The following is a 23,122-nucleotide window of genomic DNA, read 5'->3' on the forward strand; positions in this document are numbered from 1 at the left end:
AACTAGAGACAGATCTCCCAGATTTAATCCTTCCATTTTCAAAGGCTTACCCTTGGCTTTGAGTTTTGTGACTAGGACTTAAGTTATTGGACACTGAATGTTTAAAATCCCTCCAAGGCCTACAGATTTCTCTCAAGTACCATTACAAACTCCATTAAAACTTTGCAGCAGGATTATGAGTCTCAAAGTCACTAGGCATTAAACATCTTGCCACTGTACATGGTATCAATCTCCCAGAAGTTGCATGTTCCAAAATGTTCATACAGTTCACTTTATTTTTTTTTTCTATCTTGTTGGAACAGATAAAGATACCCTCTCTCATATCAGACAGATCTTCAGCAGTCCACAGCTGGACTTGAATCCTCAGTTTAACCCAAAGATCAGAGAATACTATGCAGAAGTGCCATTTGACATGGTCACAGTGAAGATAGGAGCAGAGCCCTCTAACTGTCAATGCCATGTACATCTCGACAACAAGAAAGGGCCAAGGTATGAGCAACAAAATATGAGTGTAAAAACTTAATTTTGGAAATATGTCATAGTGTTCCAGCATTTTTTCTTTGTTTCCAAACCTCTAGAACACAAATAGATTAATCACAGGAAAGTCAGGGGGAGTTCAACACTGAGAAACTTGTATTTATTATTAACATCCTGAAGGCAATGGTCATATGTTGTTCTCAAGCCATAATTAACCCTAGCTTAATGGAGTGTTCAGCTCCAATATCTTACCCAGCTTCTGCAGTCACTGACAGCATCAAAGCTGGGTAGGAAAAGACTGTCACTACACTGCACACAGTAGATGACAGAGAATTTGAGCTTTTGTATCCAGGTGTTAATTTTGCACTGTGTCCTAATCTGCTGCCCTGCTGGGCTTGGTCTGTTTACATGGCTCAAAATAGGGCAGCTGGCTTCTAAAGAAGAAATAAGTTCAAGTTTACTAACTCAGAATGATCCATTTTTGTCATAGTTGTAGTACAAGAGATTGTCATAGAATCACAGAAGTCACATTAGAAAAGGCTCTTAAGATCATCATGTCCAACTGTTAACCCAGCATTGCCAAGCCCACCACTAAACCACGTCCCTAAGTGCCACATTTACAGGGCTTTTAAATTGCTTCCAGAATGGTGACATAGCCACTTCCCTGGGCAACCTGTTCCAATGCTTGACAACCCTTTCAGTGAAGAAATTCTTCCTAATATCAAACCTAAACTTCCCCTGGTGCAACTTAAAGCCATTTCCTTTCGTCCTCTCTCTTGGGAGAAGAGACTGACCCCCACCTTCTACAACCTCCTGTCCAGTAGTTGCCAAGAGTGACATGGTCCCCCTTCAGCCTTTTCTCTGGAATAAATACCCCTGTTTCCCTCAGCCACTCCCTATCAGACTTGTGCTCCAGTGCCTTCACCTTGCTTCCTTCCTTCTCTGGATATTCTCCAGTCACTCAGTCTCTTTCTTGTAGTGAAGGGCCCAAAACTGAACGCAGGATTTGAGGTGTGGCCTCACCAGTGCCAAATACATGGGGCAATCATTGCCCTGGTCCTGCTGGCCACATTATTCTTCATACAGGACAGAATGCCATTGAGCACACACTGGGTCATGTTCAGCAGCTCTAGACCAGCACCCTCAGGTCCTTTTCTACCAGGCATCTTTGCAGCCCGCAGCCTGTAGCTCTACCTGGGGTTATTGTGACCCAAGTGCAGGACCTGGCACTTGTCCTTGTTGAACCTGTACACTTGGCCTCAGCCCTTCCATCCAGCCTATCCAGAACCCTCTGCAGAACCTTCCTCCCCTCCATTGGATCAACACTCCCACCCAACTTAATGTTATCTGCAATCTGACTAAGGGTGCCCTCAATCTCCATGTCCATGTGATTGGTTTGGCCATCCAGCCGGTTTTTTACTCAGCAAAATGTATGTGAATGTAAGGTGTGAGCAGCCAGTTTTCTCCAGAAGAATGCTGTGGGAAACAGTGCCAAGGGCTTCACTAAAATCTAGGTAGGCAACAATCATAGCTTTTCTCTCATCCACTAAGTGGGTCATCTTGTCATTCACAAGAGTCCCAGCTTATGCAATCTTTTAGAGAACTATAAAGCTGGACAATAGAGAAGAGAGCAGAGTCATCACTAAACATCATCTTTGAGCACTGATCCACAATAAACCATGATCTTTAATTGCTGCTATGAACTTTGGCACAGTTCTGGCTTTCCCAACCAGCTCTGTCAGAGACAACAGCATGTACCAGGGACAATACCGATAGGTACTTTGGGTATGACCTGGGTTTTAAGGTTGGGAGGAAAAAAAAATGTTTATTTATCTGGGCCAGGTACCTCGGAAACAGAGAACTGGCTGATTTACATACTAGACATTAGTGACTGGATAAACGGGAGAACAGGGACAGTGATTTACTTGGGAAGAAAAATTCTTAACCATTTCAGAGCTAACTTTGCTTCATGACATGAAGTGCTTAGCCAACACACCACCTTTTGACTGATTGTGAAGCAGATTCATTGACCTAGAGTGTCTGCTACTAACCAGAAAATCTGTGCAGTTGTTGCTGATCTAATGCCCAATATGTTTCCTGTATTTTCAATAGGAAATCAGTCTTGATTTATCATTTCAAAAGAAACTGTCATTAAGTTCTTCCTCCCAGCATTTTGTTGTTTTACTGTTAACTGAAGTTAACATGATATCAACACGAATAGATATATATGTGAAAACCTCAAAGATTTCTTCCTTGTAGAATGAAAAAGAATAGCAAGATGTTCTTTACACTGAAAAGTAAAAGCCCTGCATGTGCGGGTTCTGTGCCTTTCAGCATTTATTTCCCTGCTGAAGGAAGAAGAGCACAGCTCAGCTTTGCTCTGGTTTGTATCTCTGAGCAGTTTGTCTGGGAATCCATCACGTTTGCCTAGTGGACAATTTCAGCAGCTAGCTACACTTCTGATTGTATTTGTCTCCCTACTGACTTCATCACAAATTTGATTTCAAAATTATTTCATTTACAGATTTCATGTCAGAATATTTGCCACTGCCACTGTTTTGATTAAATGTCACTCTCAATATTTTTTCTTTTTGAAAGAACTTCAAATACTTACAAATCCTATTTTGCACTGTTTTTATTTAAAAGCTCATGCATTTTGTAAGAGAAAGAAAATATTAGAAGTAGCAGTCTCTAGGAGCAAGTAAAGTTTAGCAGCCATAGATATAAGGATGTAAATCTTTGTTTCTTTAGTGATTATTGCACTTCTTTCCTATTTTGTCATACAGCATTGCTAACTACCCCCTTGGCCTTGGATTGAACAAAGTCATCATTCTCTTAACGGATGATTCGCAGCCCAGCCCTGAGATTGTGAGCAGCTACAGAATCACAATTTATCGAGAAGACCGCCCTAGCCTCCCTTTGTTTGATGACTATATGATGTGTGGGTTTGTGCAGGTATTGTCTCTTCATTCTTTTGCTATACACATTAATAGGTGTAGCTGGTTTCTGTTCATCCCATGGTATAAATTAGGGTACATGAGCCAAAGCTCATGCAGAGCCAGTTTTTGTTGAGATTGTATGAAATTCAGAATTTATGCAACATTTTGGATATAAAAGGCGATCCCAGCATAAGTACCTGTTACCATGTATTTGAGAGCTCCAGGTTAAGTAATCCTTACCTTGGTCAGCCAAAACTTTCTTATAACTTTTCATAACTGTCTCTCTCTGACATTGGAGATATGGAAATCCTTTTATCAGGAAAGATATTTATGATGACAGTATCTTTATCAGTGTTCAAGACAAATGCTGCTACATAATTTATGAATGAAAACTGTTTATTCTAGGTCAATAAACACAGTAAAAAAAGACTCACTCATAATTCCAAGGGAAGGGATGACTGTTGCTTACGTCAAATTTATCCAAATACAAATTTGGGAATGCACGTAATTTACTCCCAACGAATAGCAGTTCTTAGGAAGGAGTTGGTCTGTTGAATGAAAAAAAGAAGCAGTCTATCTGGTATGGCTTAATAAGGGCTGGGAAAGGGGAGTTCAGGCTAAATTAGACACAAAAATGGAAGAAACTTAATGAAAGTAAGAGTGAATATTTTAGTTAGTGAAACTATAGTAATAAAAATATTATGCATAAGAGAGAAAACCTGGGACACATGCTGGATCAGAGCAGTTTGTATTCCAGTTTGAGGACTAAATGTTGGGTGCTGCTTGATATGATGGGCAAAGATAAACCAGGCAGTTCAAAGAAGGAAGTGACATTGTAAATGGTAATCACTGGCAGTGTATTTTTCTTTGGAATTTTAGGCAGATTAAAAGGATTGGTGGGTTCATTCCAGAGCATCCAGGAGTAAAATATTTTGTTACAATTAATTCTGCAACCAGGAAGCACAATTTTCAAAACTATTGTGTTGAAACTGTCATGCTTGTTCATGTCAGATATCTAATCCTATCTTTATTTATTTTCTGTATGAAAATCTTAGTATATCCTTTAGCAAAACTTGCTTCCCTTCCCTGGTTTCTTTCCATATACTACAAAAGAAGTTGGGAGACCAGGGTGGTAGAAGGCAGAGCATTTATATGATGGGGCAGATCAAAAGGGTTTTTGTTTTTCTTGTGGAGAAATAAGCACTAGGGCTTAAAACAGGAGTCAAAGAGATTATAAATGTTGATAGCAAATTCTATGTTGACAATAATTATCTCAATCTGCAAATCAGGACTGCCAGAGAAAATGTAGGTAGTAGTCACAGTGTACTGACTGCTGACCTGAATACCTGATTATGGTGCTGTCTGGCCCTCCACCTATTCTCTGTCTCTTCTCTTGGACTTCTCTTACAAGCTCAAAATGTCAAGGACTGTCTTCTTACTATTTGCACTGACTCAACACTACATCTAATAGTTGCTACAGTAAAATAAGAATAAACACATATAATAGCTGAGATTTCAGTTCAGTTGTACAGCAACCTGCTTGACATCTTACGTATGTCTTAATATGAAAATGAGAACAGCAGTAAATTGAACTAGAATTATATTACTAGGAGAACACACTGGCTGGAAAGATGCGAGGAAAGTTCTTTTTGTTTCCTTGTTTTGGACAAGTATCTGAATGTAGGAACAGGAATTCAACCTCAAAAATATCTTCTGACACCAGAATTTACACTTTTGTTAATGTTTTATGATACCGTTTATGAGACTTAATGTGAATCTTTGAAACACTCTGAAGGCGAAGAGATCTAGACTCATGAAAAGTGTTTTAGAAATTTCTTTTGATTGAGCTTGGTTTTCTGCTCCTCTGTGAATACCTATCCTCTAACTAATACAGTTGTTCAGAGCTAGGGATGACTTCAGGAGTTTAGAGTAAAAATGAGATGAAAAGCATTCTTGTGGTATCTAATAAGCATTGTGAAGATTCAGTATGAGATTCTAAAACAACTTTCAGATATGTTAGAGGCAAACTTATCAGAGAGTGCCTATAAAAAACAAACAAAGGCTGGAGCTGGAGATAGAAATGGCATTCTAAAACATTTAAAAGTCTGCATTTTTTCCTATTTGCTAGAACAGAATGTACTGCCTATTGCTTAGAATAATTTTTTTATCAACGCAAAACTCAGGTCTTAAACAGCATCATTACATTTTGCTCTTCATACCGGAAAAAATTACACAGTCTTGCAGAGCCAGTTGATACACTCCCATCAGTGGTATGAATACTTGTTCTCTTAGTAATGAAACCCTGTTTTAGGAGAAAAAGGATAAATACAACATGAGCTGATGGAGTCTTTGGACACTTGGACACTTGGCACAATTGGGATCACACATAAGGAGAGACAGGCCAGTAGTGTGGCCTGTGGTCACACTATAGTGCTGTGGTCTTTTTCGTAGAAGTCTTCAGTTAAAATTCTAATCCAGCAGTTTTTTTCCTCACCTTCTTTTATGTTTAATCTCTTGAGGATATTCAGGTTTCACTGCAAGATGATACTATAAGGAAGCTTACAATAAAAAGACAGAGCGTGGGATGTGATTTCCAACAGTCTAACAATTCTCATGCAGTTGAACAATCCTGGATTAATTTCAAGGTATTGAGTTGAGAAGTGTGTGGTTCCCTAAAAAGGGAAAAAATATTGTCTCCTGTACTTTTTGATAGCAGCTGTAATATCCCCATAAAACCAAATTAGTGGAGGATAAACTGTCATTTCACAATAGCACCTTCAGCAGATTTGTTTGCCTTCCATTCTGTGTTCTGCATTTTGACAGTATTGTTTGGACTGCAAATGGAGAGGTTATTGATTTTTGCTTGAACTTAATTTTGTGCATTTGCTGACAATATTCAAATTAAGTCTCCATGAAAGAAGTGATGCCATTTCATTATCACCTCTGAAGCTGTGATATGGAAGATAGTCAAAATCCAAGGCAGTCAGCAGAAAAACCAGTGAGCTCTTAAAACAGAGTTATCAGCATCACTCTCAAGTGAAAGATCCCAGACTATGTACATACTGTCATAAAGGACAAAATATTTTATTCATTCTTGCACTGCCCATTATCTTTAAAATGCAAACAGATCTATCTATGCCTCACTTGAAATGTGTGGATGCTGCCTCTTTGATTGTTAATATTTGCCTAGTTGCAATCATGGGGATCAACTACTGATGTGCTTAGGGAACTTTTTTTGACCCTGTGAACTTCTGCATCTATTTGTACCTACAGTGTCCTGTTGCCACATGGCTTGTTTTGTTTGTTTAGTCAGTTGGTTGGTTGTGGGTGAGTTTGGGTTTGGTTTGTTACTGTATTTTAATAATACAGATATTTATTTGGGTTTGCATTTATATTGAGAGCAATGGATAGCTAATGCTATATTTTATAGCATAGTATGTTTCATCCTCTGTCATTTTCTTTTGTGCATTTGTACATTTGATTCCAAAATCAGTGCAGTGCAGTGGCTGATGTTCTGGCTGTCCTACAGCTTTTGCAGGTCTGAAAGAATGAACTTACAGAACAGCTTCAAAAACTTTCCTGATGTTTACAGAACGCCTTATTCTTATGTATTATTATCTCTTGTATTTTTGTAAATCCTTTTATCATATTGTTTTCCTGATAGCATAAGAAGCCCAACAGAGCTTATGATGAGATACTGGCATAGCATTGCTGACATATAACACTAAACAGCTGCAATGCAGCTGGAAACAAAATGCTAGCAGCAACATGCTTATTTCTCTGTCTGTCTACTAAATTTCTATTGATCAAAAAGCAATTAAGACCTAAGACTAGCATATTAACTATATTTAACTTTAGTATAGGCTTTTTGGAGTAGAGATGAAAAAGTCTTTAGAAAGGAAGAAACCTTAAAAAAAAAAAAAAGGAAGTAATTTCATTTTTTTGCTCAGGAGACAGAATACCTAAATGAGAATACCTAATTTTTTTTACAGCTCAAGTTATACATTTCCAAAGGAAAATAAAATGGTTTTACTTTATTTTAAACTGTGTGCTGTTGCCATTGCAAAGCTTTTCATACCAGACAGTAGAAGTAAAAACTGTCAGTTATAGAAACACATATTAACTCTTTGCCTAGTACTTTCATGCAAAGATTTCAAAGAACCTTGCAAATATTAAATAATGTCAAAACAAAAACCCAAACAAACAGCTTAGGAGAGAAACAAAGAACTTGTTCTGTAGTAGGACAGGCTGGATGCACACTAGTCTCTTCTGAATTTCCCTTTGGCTTCATTAGATTCAGTGTGACCACCCTTACAAATGACCCATCTCTTCTGTCCTAACGACATCGTAAATGCCATGAACAGACTCTTAGGTTTTGTTGTAGTTATTGTAGCAGCAGCTGACCCTCTTGGGGTCAACTCATTTCTGAGTTTGAGTGTCTTGCTTGAAAAGTCATAGAAAGTGCACCTCTGGAACAACAGCCTAATTATATCAGCAACCAGACTGTATCTTATTTGCAAAGTTAGCTTACTTCCCTTTTAGAGAAAAAAAAGAATATCCATTATAGGAGCAATCATGCATTGCATTTGTCTGCCTTCTCAGGCATAGAGCTGGTGAATTATTTTTTTTTTAGTGGTTTTGAATTTTTCAGAAAACTACATAAAAATGCCCCAGACATCAAAAAACTAGTTTTAGGTTTTGTTTGTTGTTATTGTTGTTGTTGTTGTTGTTGTTGTTGTTGCTATTCAAAAGAGGATGTTTTGATTCAGTGAGGACTATCTGACTTAAAATTTTTAGCATTCAAAATTTGTATTGGTATAACTGTTAGATATTTTATGCATTGTGAAAGCCCAGGGTCCTAACTCTTTTTACGGAGGGAGTGGCTGGGACAACAAAAAAGTTCACTTATTAGGTCTGAAATAGCCAAGTCTAAATTTTCCTCAGAAACACTGGTGAGAGTACAGTATGACAATCATGTTTTCCAGGAGCAATGCCAACTTAAGCATCCTTTTCCCTGCCTGCAGCTACTCATGAAACAGATGGGAAAACATTTTTAAAATGAACTAGTTTCTATGATAAGGTTCTCATTCTCTCTGTGTGAACACAAGGGAGGGGGTAAGTGCAGGGGAAGAAATGAGCTGCTGAGCACAGAAGGAGGGAAAGTGAGTGCTGTTTAAGGAAGCTTTTTTTTTCTTCATGAAAGAAATTCACATTGAGATTGGGTTTAAAGCTCTTGCTGGTTTTAAATGAGCAGGAGCTTCATGTTCAAAAATTGTAGAAGTGATTTATGGGTGAAAACACACAAAACACTAGAAGTACTTTTGCATTGCTATTAACCTATAAATTATTTTGTTTCTGTGTGACTGCAACCCACTTCCCAGGAAAAACAAAGTGAGGTTCACATAGCCTTGAGGAGCAAATACATAGCAAACGGAACATGTGTTAAATTGTCAGCAGTTTAGGTGAAAGCCACAAAATAGAGAGCTAATAGAGAGAGACTGCCATAAAAAGGAGGCTGAGGCCCTACGTCTTCAACTGCTGTATGTCAACATGGTTCAATTAATTTCAGGAGAGCAATTCCAAGTTATACTGATTGAGTACCTGTCCTGACAGAAATATACAGCTGAATTCTTTTCCATTTATATGCCAGGCAATGCTTATGAGTGAATTCACTCGCATAAAACTGCTGAATTTTTTAGTGATTTTGCTAAATATCTAGATCAAACAACGTCTGAGAACAATCTAAAGAACTACCTGAAGGTGTTTTAAAGATCAAGGGATGTTTAGTCACCATTCACTGTAAGTATAAACTGAACAAAGACCTAAATTGAATAACACAACTTGGTGCTTTAAAAATTAGTATATTTAAGATGATGTAGAAGGGAGAGATTCAAATAATGAATACACTTTGCTAATTTTCATGTAGAGGGTTAATTCATGTATGTATCTCAGAGCAAACTTTGTAGAGTCAGCATGTTCTGTCTTTGTCAACATCTATACCACTGGGGAGAGAAGGCTTACCACATTTTCTTAATTATACCAAAGACTTTTGTGATGATTTAAAACATCGCTCTGTAGATGAGTCAGAGGAACAATTAACAATTATGATGGCTATTCTTTACATTTATGCAGTTCTGTGCTAAACTCCTTTTGGATCTCAGGATGTTGCTGTTAGGCTGACATCTTAATCAGCAGCCAGCATCTGCTGCTTTAAGGAAACATCTCAAAACCACAGCAGAGCATAGATCCATTCCTCTGAAGGAATTAATATAATGCTCTAGGAGTCAAGCCCATCTTTCACCTGCAAAGTTAGCTTCATAGACAGTCTGCACTATCATCTGGTAGTCATGAGTTCACATAATCAGTGTTCTCTGTGAGACATCTGCTGCACTCTGAAGAGGCCACACAGAGCAAATGGGCAGAACTTGGGAATAAAATGGAAAAAATAGCAAAAGAATGAGTCTGTATGTGCTTCTATTTAGGCATCTCTTGCTCTGAGCATGGAATAAAAATTTATAGTTTTATTCTGTATCTCCAGTAGGCTGTGCCTGACTAGGATCATCATCCTACCCTCCAATACTTTGGGGATGCCACATTACAGAGCCCAAACTATAAGGCTCAAGTTTTGTTGGCTCCAGCTGCCTGGAGAAAAGTTTACAGTCTTCCAGTTTACAGTATTTTCCTTACACTCCTGATTTTATACTTGTTGCACTTGGTCTTCTCTATGTAGTTAAGTTTCATGTTTAACATATGATTCAATATTAATACCAGATACCCTCCAGGAAATGTTTCCAGAAGTTTCAGGCAGAGACTGAAGAGAGTGGATGTTTCCATGTAGCATCAGCTAAATATGTCATTATAACAATGCACTGTACTTGGGAAATGGTGTGTTACATGGATAACTGATGGATAAATTGCCACCAGTGCTTTGAGACAATCTATATGAATACTGATTCAATGATTCAACAGTTATAAGCCAATAGTGACTGGGATGACACCAACAAACTAATTTGGTTTATAATCGTTAGCCAGAAGTTTTAAGTTGCTATAATAATTCTCAGGCTTTAAAGACTGAGAATTTTATAGGCAGCTTTCAGCCTTAGTTTTTCCAGTGTTCCTTTTCCTTGGTTGGCACTCTTGTGGATAAGAATTTCTTAAGTCAGGAGTGATATCAGTCTTCAGCACCACTGAATTTATTGACACAACTAGAATTTTTTTGTAGCACCTCCTACCTCAGCAGTGGAAAATTTAGTATTTCCTACTGTTCTTTTCTTTTTTTATGTGTTTGCAATTTAGCAAAGTCTTACTAGGAACATCCCACCCTCCTAGATACTCAGGTGACTCCTGACTTGAATTGCTATTTTGCTGCTATGCTGCCACAGAAAAATGTCATTAGTAGAAAACTATGTGATAAAAGAAAAATCTCAACGACCTGACAATTCCATTCTTTTGTGTGCTTAGGCTGTTCTTCCCTTTCATACAATTACTGATGTAATCCCAGGAGTGTGCATTAAAGATAGAGAAGATGAAGATCTGCCCATAAACTAGCCAAGGAGAAACTCATAATTGCCTAACTAAAAGTGTCAGGGAGTTCAATTGTGACCTATATGATTGCACCTAGTGAAAAAAATCCCAGTGGTGCCGGTGGGGTGTATGGTTGGACATTTCAGCCTTACAATGGCTGCTCCCTATGGTGCTACAGGACAGGAGGTGCTGAGGCAGATACAGTGCTGTGGGTGCAAATTCTGTAGATACACTGCTATCTCTGAGCCCATGACAGGCTGCTAGTACAGACTGGAAGAGATCCAGGTTTTTCTGATTCCTTGCCTTTAACCTAAGGATTAAGATGTCTTTTTAAATAATAGCAGCAAATCATTGTGGGTGGCTGTGAAAGGAGACAGATGACAGTAAATGCTGGGTAGGCAATTCTGTTCCTGGGAGAACACTGTTCTCTGGAAGAGTTTATCAGAAAAACTATTTTTATATAATTTTTGTCAGCTATGTGGTTTTTTGTTTGTGCTAAGTTATCAGGCAATCATCCCACATATTTAGATTTTCAGTCATGGTCCTTCTTTGCTCTTATTTTTGATGTTTTTTTTATATAATAGAGGTCCAGTAACACTACTGGAATCAATTACATTTTGCTAGAGAACTGGTAGCACTAACTTTTGCAAAAGATTCCTCACACCACAGAGTTTTTTTGTGCTTATTCTTGCTTCCTCTCTCTGCCCTACACAGTAATTTCTCCATGCATTGCTGCATTGTGGTGCAGTTCAGGCAGAGACCTGTAGCTTGGTGGACTGATGGCCCTTTAGGGAGAAGAGGGAGCCACATGCTCAAATCACCTCAGCCTGAGGCCAAGAGAAGGAGTGTTGGTGGGGGTCCTGGCCCAGCCTGACTAGTTGGCTTTCTTCCTTCTGGCTGCTCCTACCTACAGAAAGGCACTGCTGGAGCCAGACACTGGACAGGCAGAGGCTGATTCTCTTGAGTCACACCCTGGGTTGTACTGATGATATTACCTTGTGAAGGCACCTGTGATGTCTGGAGAGGAACAGATGATGTACTTGAGGATTCTGTCTCCTACTACCAGCTGCTGTTGTTCCATGATTCCACAGGGAACCTAGCTTAGCTGTCTCAATCACCATGTTGGGTCAGGATTTGCATTGCCTATGTTAACTAGACTAAATTAGGAAGGTAGAGTGAAGCCCATAATATTTTGATTTTTCCATTTCCAACTATACAATATCAGGACTTAAAAATTAACTGCTCAGTAAATCATAAAGCCTTACAGGTCTTTGAATGAACCACATAAGTATGAAAACTTGAAAGTTTGAGTTCAGCAGTTCTCTTTTACAAGTTCTAGAAAATCCAACGACATTTAAAAGTACAATAGTTGAAGGGGGTAGGGAAGAAGAGGTCATCCAAAGTTTCTGAACTGAAATATTTAGCTTATGTTTTGGGTAAATAGCTGTATCAGTGTTTGCAATCTGTCAATGTATTGAATTCTGTCTGATTAATGAAGAGAAAGTTCATTAATTAGAAATAACTTGCACTGTATGACAGCACACAAAGTATTACAACCGTGATCAGAGTGCCACTTTATGAATCACAGACAAATCACTACAGGCATATGGGTGAAGTATTTACAAAGTATATGTTGAGGCAAATCTGTGGGGTTTTTATAAATGGTCACTGCAGTTTGTACTGAAGCAAAAGTTGTTGTTAAGTTTAACTTATATAATTCCATATCTCAGTGAATACCTCAAACAAAACTGAGACCTGAAGATTTTATCACAAAATGGCTCAGTCCTTGAGTTCCAGGCTTGTCCATGATTTGGTCACCTTTGTTAAGAAGCTTGAGAAATAGCTTTGTGTGCTACACCAGGGCTCTCTGGTGCCTTGGTTACATTTTTTTGGTGAATGGTGGCACTCGTTAAGAGGCTGATGTGGCAGTGGAGTTAGGGGCTGTTTGTGCTGACTGTGCGCAAGCTGGTCGAGGTACAAGGAACAAAGTGCCTGTGCTCCATGGCATACAGGCCATTCCAGCTACATGCTAACAGAATATCACTGTTTCTGGTACATGAGCTTGTTACTCTGCAAGATTTTCTGTCATGCTTCTAGACATACCATGAGGGATGTATGCTAAAACTGTCTGAAGCCACATTTGAGGCACACAGAAGTTGCATGTTCCTCAGTTAAACAGTTGTACACCTCAGTTCTTCCAATTCTAGGACTCTCCAAGTAGACTGTCATTTGGATTCAGTAATAGCTTCTGTGCCCAATTTTGTGATATGTATAACAGTAAAAGAAAATAAAAATATCCTTAATTCAAGCCCTTTGAATAGGGAAAAGGCTCCCTTTGGCTTCCATGTAATTTGTATCTAACCTAACTAGACTTATTGCTCAACATGTAGGATCAAGAAATGAGTCTGCAGAAAAAAGTATACCTCCTACTGCTTCTCCAGAAATAATTGCTGGTATTTGATCATCTCAGTTTTTGATGCTAATGGAAAGTATTGGTGGCATTTTGGCATTGAAAAGCTGTGAAGTGGAGGGTATAGGTTGTTGTGAAGATATAAAGGGAAGTCTAATAAGTAATAGTAATGTCATCATAAGTCTTAATAGCAATTTGTCTAGACTTTTAATGACAGTCATAAAAATGGCAGTCTGATTTGGTAAAATAAAAGCAAAAATGATTCTGCAATTCAGCCAAATGGCACAATAGAACAATGAAGAGTGAAGTGTTTTATTGCTGCACTGCATAAAGGCTGTCACCTCTTTCAGCCATATGGTTACAATGTATATTTGAAATGCAGATTGTTTTCCCTGTGTGCCATTTTAATAAAGATGGGTGGGACATGACCAAAATCCTACTGTGGGTCTCATGATATTGTATAGGGGTTCGACCATTTTTGTTCTCCTTGAAAGAGCTGAGGATGCTGTGGCTCCAGGTGTCAGTAACTTATTCAGGCCACCACACAAAAAATGGGAAAGGGGATAATTCCATATCTCAGTGAATACCTCAAACAAAACTGAGACCTGAAGATTTTATCACAAAATGGCTCAGTCCTTGATTCTGGGCCTGTCCATGATAAAAGTGGGAAATTTGGTCACCTTTGTTAAGAAGCTTGAGACGTCTCTAACATCAGTCAGATGTAGTTGTACCTAGGTCACAGAAACCTAGATGTTTTGTAGTTTCATCGAGAAAAACTTAGGAAACTCAGAATCCAACTTCTTTTCTCAAAGTTCAAGAGACAAATAAGGAAGTCAGTGTTCTAGATTATTTTACTTTGTTCCTCAGTAGCTTCTTCTTGTAGAATGTTCTTGATTGAGGTCCAAAATAGAATCCTAGCTGGCTTGTCAGATTCTTTTCTGTACAGAGCTATAAATGTATAAAAAAGGCTTTACTGTTCTAAAGACTGCAATAAAACACCATAAGTTTCTGCCTATGGTGCTCCTGAGTAAGATGGTAAAAGCTTCTTGCATGGATAATCATATTTTAATCGGTCTGATTTTGTGTTTGCTTAACAACTTGATAAAGAACAGTAAAATTAGTCATTGAAAAGCATTTACTATGCAAGATGAGTCCAATACCTGAGGGACAAACTTCTGCCAAAGTCAGGAAGCCAATCCATCGCTGCTCTTGTTCCTTTTGGAATCAGGGTAGGTATAAAACACAATCACTTATATAAAACACAATTACCTATATATAACAAAAAAGAGACTCAGATTTGATACATTTTTCTTTGCTGAGAAAATCAGTTTCACAGTATAGATCCATTGCTATTTCTGTAGCTGTAAAATCTCTCTATCCTACTGTTATTCTCCTTTACCTGGCCCTCTACAGTCTGTGTTTCAAAGCTGAAATCCAGGGCATTCATTATTGACAGTTCAATTGGTGTATTCTTTTCAGTTCACCTCATATACTGCTCTCAAATTCATCTGAAAATGTGAAATAGCCTGTTGAATTTTCCCCTTGATGATACCACAATAGATGTGAAAGAAGAGCCTTCAGCATAAGGCTTCCTAAGTGTTAACAGATCATGAAAATTGGCAACAACTGTTGTGCTGAGAGTATCATAACCTGCAAGAGGAGGGCCAGCAATTCCACAGTGATGAGAAGAGTGCTTGGTGTTTGAGCTGTGGTCACATTTGCCTTTCAAGTCATTTGGGCCTCCATGCCACACTTTTCAGGAGAGGAAACCTAATGCAGCTGCCTTTGTTAATCAGTCAGTATGACCTAGGCCCTCAGGGAGGCAGGCAAAGGCAGATACATACTGAGACACACAATCCCTCCTGATTAACACTGAAAGCTGGTAAAGTTACTCTCTAAGCCTGTCTGGCCCATCAGCTGCAGAAATGTAATTTAGATGATTATCTACATGCCCATTAAACCTTGTGACCCATCACTAGTCTGTTTGAAGTTTGCCTGCTTAAACTCGCTAATAGGAAGAATAGAAGGATTAACTCAGAGGTCACGAAATAAGAGAGCAGCAAAGAAGATGACAAAAGAGCAGAGAAAAACTTCCTACTGCATGTATTTGGTAAGGAGAAAGAACTACAGTGCCATGATCATCTCAGCAGATACTGTTACTTTACGGAGCAAGCAAGCCATCTGGAATTCAGGCCATTTAATCCTTTGTGTGTGTGCTTTCAATCTATTTTGTTTAGCTGCACAAATAAAATGAACAACCTGTGTGATGAATGCTGTTAAGTTAGGTGTTTACTAAACATAATGCAACATAAGAGTGTGGAATGCTGGTGGACAATAAGTGTTTCTGATTTTGTTCAGGGCTAGAGTGTGTAGATATAAACAAGGGAAAAATTTAAATCAATCACATCAGAGTAGCTGCAGTCAGGTCAGCATCAAGTCCAGTCTTGTTTCCTTTAGGATAAGAAGCTCCAGCCACTACAGATGCTTGTCAATTTAAGGATTATGAATGAAACTCTTACGCAGTGATCTATCTTTTATTTGATAAAATTGAAATATATATAAATATTTATAATAATCTGCTGAAATTATTTGCAGAATGTTGCAATGAAATTGGTGGCCAGTTAAAACTAGATTAATAGAGAAAAGATGGGATGCATTGCAGAAAACAGAATGGAATACATGAGTATCTTAGTAAGGGTGACCTAGGGTCTGATTAATTACTGGAAGAAAATGAGCTTGAACTTTAAATGGACTCTTGAAGGTCATTTACCTACTTTTGCATATACTACCACTCTTGTAATGAGTCCTTGCCCTTTTGCTAAAGACAGTCAGCCTATTTGCTGAAAAACATTGGTTGGGATCATATTTCGCTGTATTTCAAAGAAAAATCTATTCCTCTCATGCAATGTTTGGATCCCTAAGTTTTGCAATATTAGATCTCTTAATAAAGAATTACTGTGGTCTATTTTGCAATACTTTTGGTATATTTATTTATTTATTTATTTAGATTTTTGTTCATATCATTATGATTAAACATAGTTCTGTTTCTCATTTAATTGTATTGAATCAAGCATATTTTCCAGTTATCTCAGACTGTTAATTTACATGTACAGCTCTGTATGAAACACAGCAATATGATACTGGCAATATTCAGTGCTATAGCAATTCATTTTAGAACCTGAGACTTTTCCCCCAGGGTTTTTAGTATTTTTGTGACTGATAATGTGAACTCAGATACCTGCTGCCCTGAAGCTAATGCCTGGACTTTGTAATAAAATGCATAAATTTTAAAATTCCACTTTAAGCATCACCTGAAGGTGCCTTGCACATTCATCTGTTTACAAGTTTTACAAATTAGTGTCAACCACAGGTGGATCTTCAGTGTAAAACTCTCAGTCTTCATGTGTTGGCCACACTGGCAGTGATTCTCATCTTGAAAAATATATAAGTTTTAGGAGGGAAACAAACTTCTGTTGCTGATCATAAATCTTCCATTGAGTGGCATGCACTCAGCTGTTTGCAACCAGACTGCTTCAGAGGACAGAAGTTATTCATAAGTCTCATTCCATTGGTGTTGTCTGAAAAATAAAGTAGATGCCAATATCTGCTGGGAAGCCTTGTAGAAAACAGATCAAAGGCTTCTGGAGTTTATTTAAGAAGGAGCAGTTGTGAGTGGCTTAATGTCTGAGCATGGCATGAAAAGTGAAACAGCCATGACAATGAGCCATCATATGCAGAAGTCCTCTGGACTTCAGTAAAGAATTTGAGTAATATGTGGTACAGGTGGACTGTTGTCTCAGCCTGTCATTCTGTTATTCCTTTGTCTCTAAGGAAGGCATTGCCTCCTCTGTCTAACTCCATTAAAGAGGGGAAAATTTCTTCTGAAAATCACTGCAGCATAAAGTCACCTTCACTTACACAGTGTTGTCCCTGCAAAAGAGATACTGTCTTCTCGAGGGCTTTTGATTTAGAGGTCTGAGATTATGTGTAATTCACTTAACCTGTGGCCAGTGTTCTGGCCAGCATTTTTATTTTAATGGCATGAAGCTGTGTCAGACAAGATATTAGGAAAAGGTTTCTCATCCAGAGGATGTTTGGGAACTGGAACAGGCTTCCAAGGAAGTGGTCACAGTACCAGCCTGACAGAATTCAATAAGTGTTTGGACAATGCTCTCAGACACAGGGGGTTACTCTTGACCCTGTGCAGGGTCAGTAGCTGAACTCAGTGATTCTTATGTGTCCCTTCCAGCTCTGGACAGTCTGCTTCTATGATTTGAGAGTTTCTGAACAAAACCTGTATCTCTGTTTCAGGTGTGAGAAACAGCCTATTTTTCCATTAGAATTGTTTATTTTATTTATGTTTACTCCTCATATGTCTTTGTGGTGAGTTGACCCAGGCTTGACCCAGGCCCACCAAAGCCACTCTATCCCTCCCCTTCTAAATTTAGCAGGTAAGAAAAAATATGATGAAAGGCTTGTGGGTCGAGATAAGGTCAGGGAGAGGTCGCTCAGTGATAACTGTCATTGGCAAAACAGACTTGACTTAGGGAAATTAGTTGAATTTATTACCAATGAAAATCAGAGTAGGATAATGAAAAGTAAAACAAACCTTAAAAACACATTTCTTACCACCCTTCTCTTCTTCCCTGGGCTTAACTTTGTTCTTGATTCTTTACCTCTTCCCCATCAGTGGTGGAGGGAGATGAGGAATGGGGGTTATGGCCAGTTCACCACATGTTGTTTCTGCTGCTGCTTCCTCTTCAGAGAGAGAAGTCCTTACTGCTGCTCCAGCATGACATCTCTTCCACAGGAGACAGTCCTCCACAAACCTCTTCAGTGTGAGTCCTTCCCCAGGCTGCAGTTTGTCATGAACTGCCCTGGCATGTGTCCCTTTCCATAGGGTGAAGTCCTTCTGGAACAGACGGCTCCCATGTGGGTCCCCTATGCAATCACAAACCTACTCCAGCATGGACTCCTCTCCACAGCTTCTCAGATCCCTGCCAGGAGCCTGCTCCAGGGCAGGCTTCCCACGGGGTCACAGTCTCCTCTCAGGCATCCACCTGCTCCAGCATGGGGCTCCTTCATGGGCTGTGGATGGATTTCTGCTTCACCGTGGACCTCCGTAGTCTGAAGGGGCACAGCCTGTCACACTGTGGTCTGCACCAGGTTTTGCATGGAAATCTCTGCTCTAGCACCTGGTGCAGCTCCTCTCCTTCCTTGTCCACTGATTTTAGTGTCTGCATTGTTGTTCATCTCACATATTCTCACTCCTCCATTCTCTGGTCACAATTACTTCTGCACAATAAATATTTTATATTCTTTACTCTGTTATCCCAGAGGCACTAGCACCATCTCTTATTGGTTCAGTCTAGACCAGAGGTTGTTCCATCTTGGATCTGGCTGGCATTTGCTCTCTTGGACATGGAGGAACCTTCTAGCAGTTTCTTACAGAAATCACCCCTATAGCTCCCCCTGTACTAAAAGTTTGCTATGCAAACCCACTACAGTCCTGTAGGGTGCCTTGATTTATAAAATACCTTGGGACAGCTGCAACATCTTCAGTTCATACCACTAATAGATTGTAATAAAAATAGTGCCTGGACTTTCCTATGGAATCATTGCTCCTGTGTTTTAGGGACTTCCTATTATTTTCTTCTTCCTGCAGACATTCCCTATGTGCCTATGTTTTCTTCATGGATGGCAAACAGCAGAAAAAAACCCAAAAAACCAAAACCTTAGAAGAACCCAAAAAGGCATAACAATTTAAATAAATGGCTATCCTGATATCTCAAGGTGGTCCCATTCCCTTAGTCAGCTTTCTCTTTGTTGACCTCAGTGGAGTACAAAGGCACAAGCCTTTTCCTGGCCATATCAGGCTCTGCTGGGAGAAGGGCTGAGGAATGTTTCCAGTCACTCTGATCTCTTAGTTTGAGTTCCTTAATCACTTTAGAAATCACTTTAGAAAAGGATCAAGGAACCTACTAGGAACTGCCACATGGAAAAGATACAAAGAGAAAGGGAGCAGGTATCAATTGCCTCAATATTCACTTCTTGTCACATCAGAAGCTTGGTATCACAAATTCCTTCAAGCTGCCAATCCCAAAGAGACTAGGACTGTGCATACCTGCTAGTTCTGTGTAAGTGCTCAGGTATGTTCAAAATAATTTTTTATACCTTAATGAATCCAAGTGACCCTAGATACCTGTGTTTTGGTACCTGTACCAAACCCTGAATACCCTGAATGTTGCTGGCTGGTCACCTGATAAGGTAAGGTAATTTCCATGACCTCTTGCTGCTATATTAATTTTTTCCTATGAAGTATGTTACCACAACTCAAAAACCTTACTGATACTCCTGATAACTGTCCCCATTGTGCTATACCTTTCCTGATCTAACAGCCTAGTGTTTTTAGACTACTGAGCTACAGATATAAATTAAAAAAAAATGGAAAAAAAAAACTTCTTGAGGGATTGTCTTCTTTTAATCAAAACTAAAACATTCTTAAGCAAAATTATTGTGCAATATGCCATAGTATCGTTTTCAAGTGATTAAATGCTTCACAGAAAAATTGCACAATTTTAATTTAATGATACTTTTGGGGGGACTTTTTTAAAGCAGATGTTTAACACTTCAGATTTTTATTGTGAGAGAGTTTTGATGGACTGGAAATTGGTTATGATAGTAACAAAAATCTCTAAGAGATGCCAAGTAAATTCTAGACAAAAGGGAACACTAATAGAATGCAGGAATTAAACAACAATGCAGTAACAGCAAAAAGACAAAATACTTCAGGGACCTCTAATCCCCATGGCTTGATGAGATTTCAGAGGGAAAACATGAAGATCTAGTGCATTTTTTCTGCAAAGTGGTATGCAAGCTTTACTTCCCACACTGGACATTTCCACTGAAATCAGTGGGATAACTTGTTCTGAATAATACCATATGTCTCCATCTTCTCAGGCCCAAAGTCTTAAGCTATATTTATTAAGTCTGGGATGTGTATAGTTGTATCCATGTTCACATTTGTTCAGGACAGTCATTATTTATTTATTCCTAAAACAGAAACATATTGGTAGTATCTATCAATGCTCCTGACTTTTGTCTTCTATGTATTTTTGCTCTTTGCATGATGACATGTTTCAATGTCTATAAAAATGACCGTTTGTTAGATATGAAAAAATAAGTTATCGGTTTAATTTTTTGTGTGAATTATCACATTATTAATTCAGAGAAGCGTATTTGTTGATTACATGCAGTCGATAGGTATCAAGGATTTTCTTATACATATGGTGCCTGGATACTGTCTTCTGAACTAGTTTTGCTGTGGGATTTCCCAAAGTTTTTACGACTTGGTGGAACATAATCTGCTAGAATATTTAGAACAAACAAAGAAATAATATAGCCTCTTATTCCTTATTTTTTTCTTTTTGTCTTTCTTCCTGTTTATGTGTCCATCAGAAACATTCACTTGTTTTGTTTGGGCATGTTTGTGGAAAAATATCTGTTAGGTCCACCATCAATGTCCCTTTCAAAATGAAAAACTATGAAAATGAAAAATGCTAGTCTTCCTCATCTGGTAATGTAATGGAGTTTGATCAAATTTTGGGGGGAAAACAGGTCAAAGATGTGCAATTTTGGAAATCCTCATGTGGCTTTAAAATTCCCATTGGGCCAGAGCCTTGGTAAGTAGGGGAAGTAATCAAAGGAGAGGGAGAAAATTTAATTGTATATTGTGTGTTGGAGTGACTGGTCTTTTATCTTGTGAGCATCATACTTGGGTAACTCTTCAGACCTCAAGTTGTTGTATTTACCACTCCTTTATGAACAGAGTAATGAAGTACTCAAGTGGCTATAAGTTGAGTACTTTGTTACATGGTCCTTGCATGTACCTTTAAAATTTCTCCAAAGAAACATTTTATCAGCAGTGTTAAATCAAATGTTTTCAAGTATTCTGTAGCTGGTTTACTCAAGACTAAAAAAGCATATACAAAGAACACTTTACCTGATCAAATGATAATGGAAGCATTTTTTATTTTTAATAATAAAATGCACTGAAGTATTACACAGTGCACATTATATGTTTTGCCAAATGTGACTTTATGTTCTTTCTTTCCTAAATTCACTGTTAAACACAGAGCTTTCATTTGTCAGAAATATGTCAGGTGGTGAAACCCAGAATACAGTGACCCCCTGCAATGATGACCTTTTCCCCCTACTGCAAACAGGGTTAAGCCCTCTTAAATATTGCATCAAATCACTGAATACTTTAGAGGCTGTTGGTGAAAAGGACTTTGAGATCCAGGATGTAAGGACATGGTCTGTGAATTCTTGGCTAAACAGATACATTAGCTGTCCAGTTTTCTCAATGGTGTAGAAAATACTCAGAGGGAGTCACTCTATTTCCTTTTACCTGAGCCCATGGAAGGCTTCTCCAGAGGTTGTTTGGCAGAGTGCTAAGACTCAGGCCCTCTCTCTCCTTATAGAGAAAGTGCACTGTAAGCTTTTATACATCAGCAATTACCAGTATTACTAACACTTTGATATAGATATAGAGCAGCTAGTGTGATAAGCAATGCTATCTGGCAGAAAACCTTCCAGAAGACATCCCTATTAAAGGCATAATACAAACAGCAAAAAAAGCATTGTATATCACAGTGGGAGAAACTTGCATAGTGTCTCACTATTAGCAGTTCTTAACTTGCAGTAGAAAGGATAAATTGGCACTTTTTTTTTTTTCCAAGAAATTTTTGCCAAGGGATAAGAAGGTGCCTGGCTCACAGAACCCCATCTATCTTAATTCTGCTTTGAAAAACACACTTTTGCACATACTGATTTCAGTTGTGCACGCAGCTTTGGCCACACATTTCAAGATTTGTACACATGACTAAGATGTATTTTCAAAACTAATAATAAATATTCAGAAATCTTTTAAAAAATGTGTGATAGCTAACACATATTCAAAACAACCTGAAAGCAAATTCAAACTGTGAGACACAGGGTCTTGAAATGTCTACCAGAGAATTCAACATTAACTGCATGAAATTCTTCTGTGTAAAAGAAGGGAAAGATTATTCTCTTTATTTTACTTATATTCATGCATTTTTTTCAGATATATTGCATACTTTATGTTAACATTATGAAGCAGTTTACTGTAATCCATAATAAACTTAGATTTTTTTTTTCTTAAGCTGTTTTATACTTTTTGCATTTTATTGTTGCAAATGAGGACTGAGCCTACATTCAGCTGTCGCCGTGCCAGCTTGACGTAACCCCACCAAAGTAATTGAAGCTTTGTAATTGAGTACAGACTGTAGATTTGTACATTTTGCAAAGCATCTGGAAACTTTGGTGGATCAGTGCCAAACCCATAACTCATTGTTATTGCTTTCATTATGTGATGATTTTATGACATACAATATTCCACTTTCTTAACAGCACTCTTTTAAATGCAAATGTCTGGGAACTGATACATTTATATCCCTAACCTTTGTTCATTGCTAGCTTGGGTAAGGGTGTTTTATTGGAGACCGGGTAAGATGTATTTGTTTTAATCTAGTGCTTGATTATGACAAACTTTTAGCACCTTACCTAAACTGTTTAGGGATCTGAGTCAGCTTCCAAGACAGGACTGAGGGCATCATAATGCATCTGATCTTAAATCAGAAAATAGCATGAGGGACTGAACCATTCATTCACTGTCTGAAAAACTGATATAGTCTCCTTAATAATATCATTTTCCTGGGAACGTCAGAGTTCCCATTTGAAATAAGCA

The 23,122-nt window shown here is 38.3% G+C and overlaps 1 protein-coding gene across 3 annotated transcripts in view; it reads left to right on the forward strand.

The window, feature by feature from the left end:
- The window catches only part of CPED1 (cadherin like and PC-esterase domain containing 1), a 147,940-nt gene that overhangs the window by 76,533 nt on the left and 48,285 nt on the right, over positions 1 to 23,122 (forward strand). For all 3 annotated transcript variants that reach the window (XM_053942355.1, XM_053942356.1, XM_053942357.1), the window contains exons 15-16: positions 303 to 489; positions 3,264 to 3,432. In XM_053942355.1, the coding sequence (XP_053798330.1) occupies positions 303 to 489; positions 3,264 to 3,432 (356 nt within the window). The remainder of the gene's footprint in view (positions 1 to 302; positions 490 to 3,263; positions 3,433 to 23,122) is intronic.

The sequence above is a fragment of the Vidua chalybeata genome, chromosome 5, assembly GCF_026979565.1.
Source record: "Vidua chalybeata isolate OUT-0048 chromosome 5, bVidCha1 merged haplotype, whole genome shotgun sequence".
Classification (NCBI taxonomy): domain Eukaryota; kingdom Metazoa; phylum Chordata; class Aves; order Passeriformes; family Viduidae; genus Vidua; species Vidua chalybeata.